The sequence below is a fragment of the Penaeus monodon genome, chromosome 28 (assembly GCF_015228065.2).
Source record: "Penaeus monodon isolate SGIC_2016 chromosome 28, NSTDA_Pmon_1, whole genome shotgun sequence".
NCBI lineage: Eukaryota > Metazoa > Arthropoda > Malacostraca > Decapoda > Penaeidae > Penaeus > Penaeus monodon.
In genome coordinates this window covers 4969423-4969996 of record NC_051413.1, presented here as the reverse complement: position 1 = coordinate 4969996, position 574 = coordinate 4969423, and the positions used below count along the sequence as shown (strand labels likewise).

General features: G+C 39.7%; 1 protein-coding gene across 5 annotated transcripts in view; it reads left to right on the top strand.

Moving 5' to 3' along the window:
- The window catches only part of LOC119591312 (cytoplasmic FMR1-interacting protein-like), a 50156-nt gene that overhangs the window by 21668 nt on the left and 27914 nt on the right, over positions 1-574 (top strand). For all 5 annotated transcript variants that reach the window (XM_037940040.1, XM_037940039.1, XM_037940043.1 and 2 more), the window contains 2 exons: positions 25-155; positions 328-498. In XM_037940040.1, coding sequence (XP_037795968.1) covers positions 25-155; positions 328-498 — 302 coding nt within the window. The remainder of the gene's footprint in view (positions 1-24; positions 156-327; positions 499-574) is intronic.

Below are 574 nucleotides of genomic sequence, written 5' to 3'. Positions count from 1 at the left end.
CTCCAAATTTTAACAACTCGCCAGGATCTTGGTGTCGGTACGTGAGACAAGTGCTGACTGGGTGAAGGGAATGGAACCCCCAGATGACCCAGCACTCAAGGGCAAGAAGGATCCAGACAATGGGTTTGAGATCAAGGTGCTAAGAAGAAATGTTGGTAAGTTGTTCTTCAGTGATACTTACCAAGTAATGAGTTAGATGTTATGAGGAAGCAGGTTGCATAAGAGAGTATAAGACTGAGTTTGAGTATGTACTTTTTTATACTATTTCAGTATATCTGATTATTAATGGTTGAATATTATTAATTTATTCAACAAATTTCCTTACAGGCCCTTCCTCAACGCAGTTATACATGGTACGCACAATGCTAGAGTCTTTGATTTCGGACAAGTCAGGAGGCAAGAAAACCCTGCGGAAGGAACTGGACGGCCAGCACCTCTGCCAGATTGATGAATTCCACAAGACATCCTTCTTCTGGACATACTTGTTGAACTTTAGTGGTAAGACAGAATATTTTAGAATAAACCTTAAAATTTTGTCTAATATTGTCAAATTGCTGGGAAGCATGTACATTGT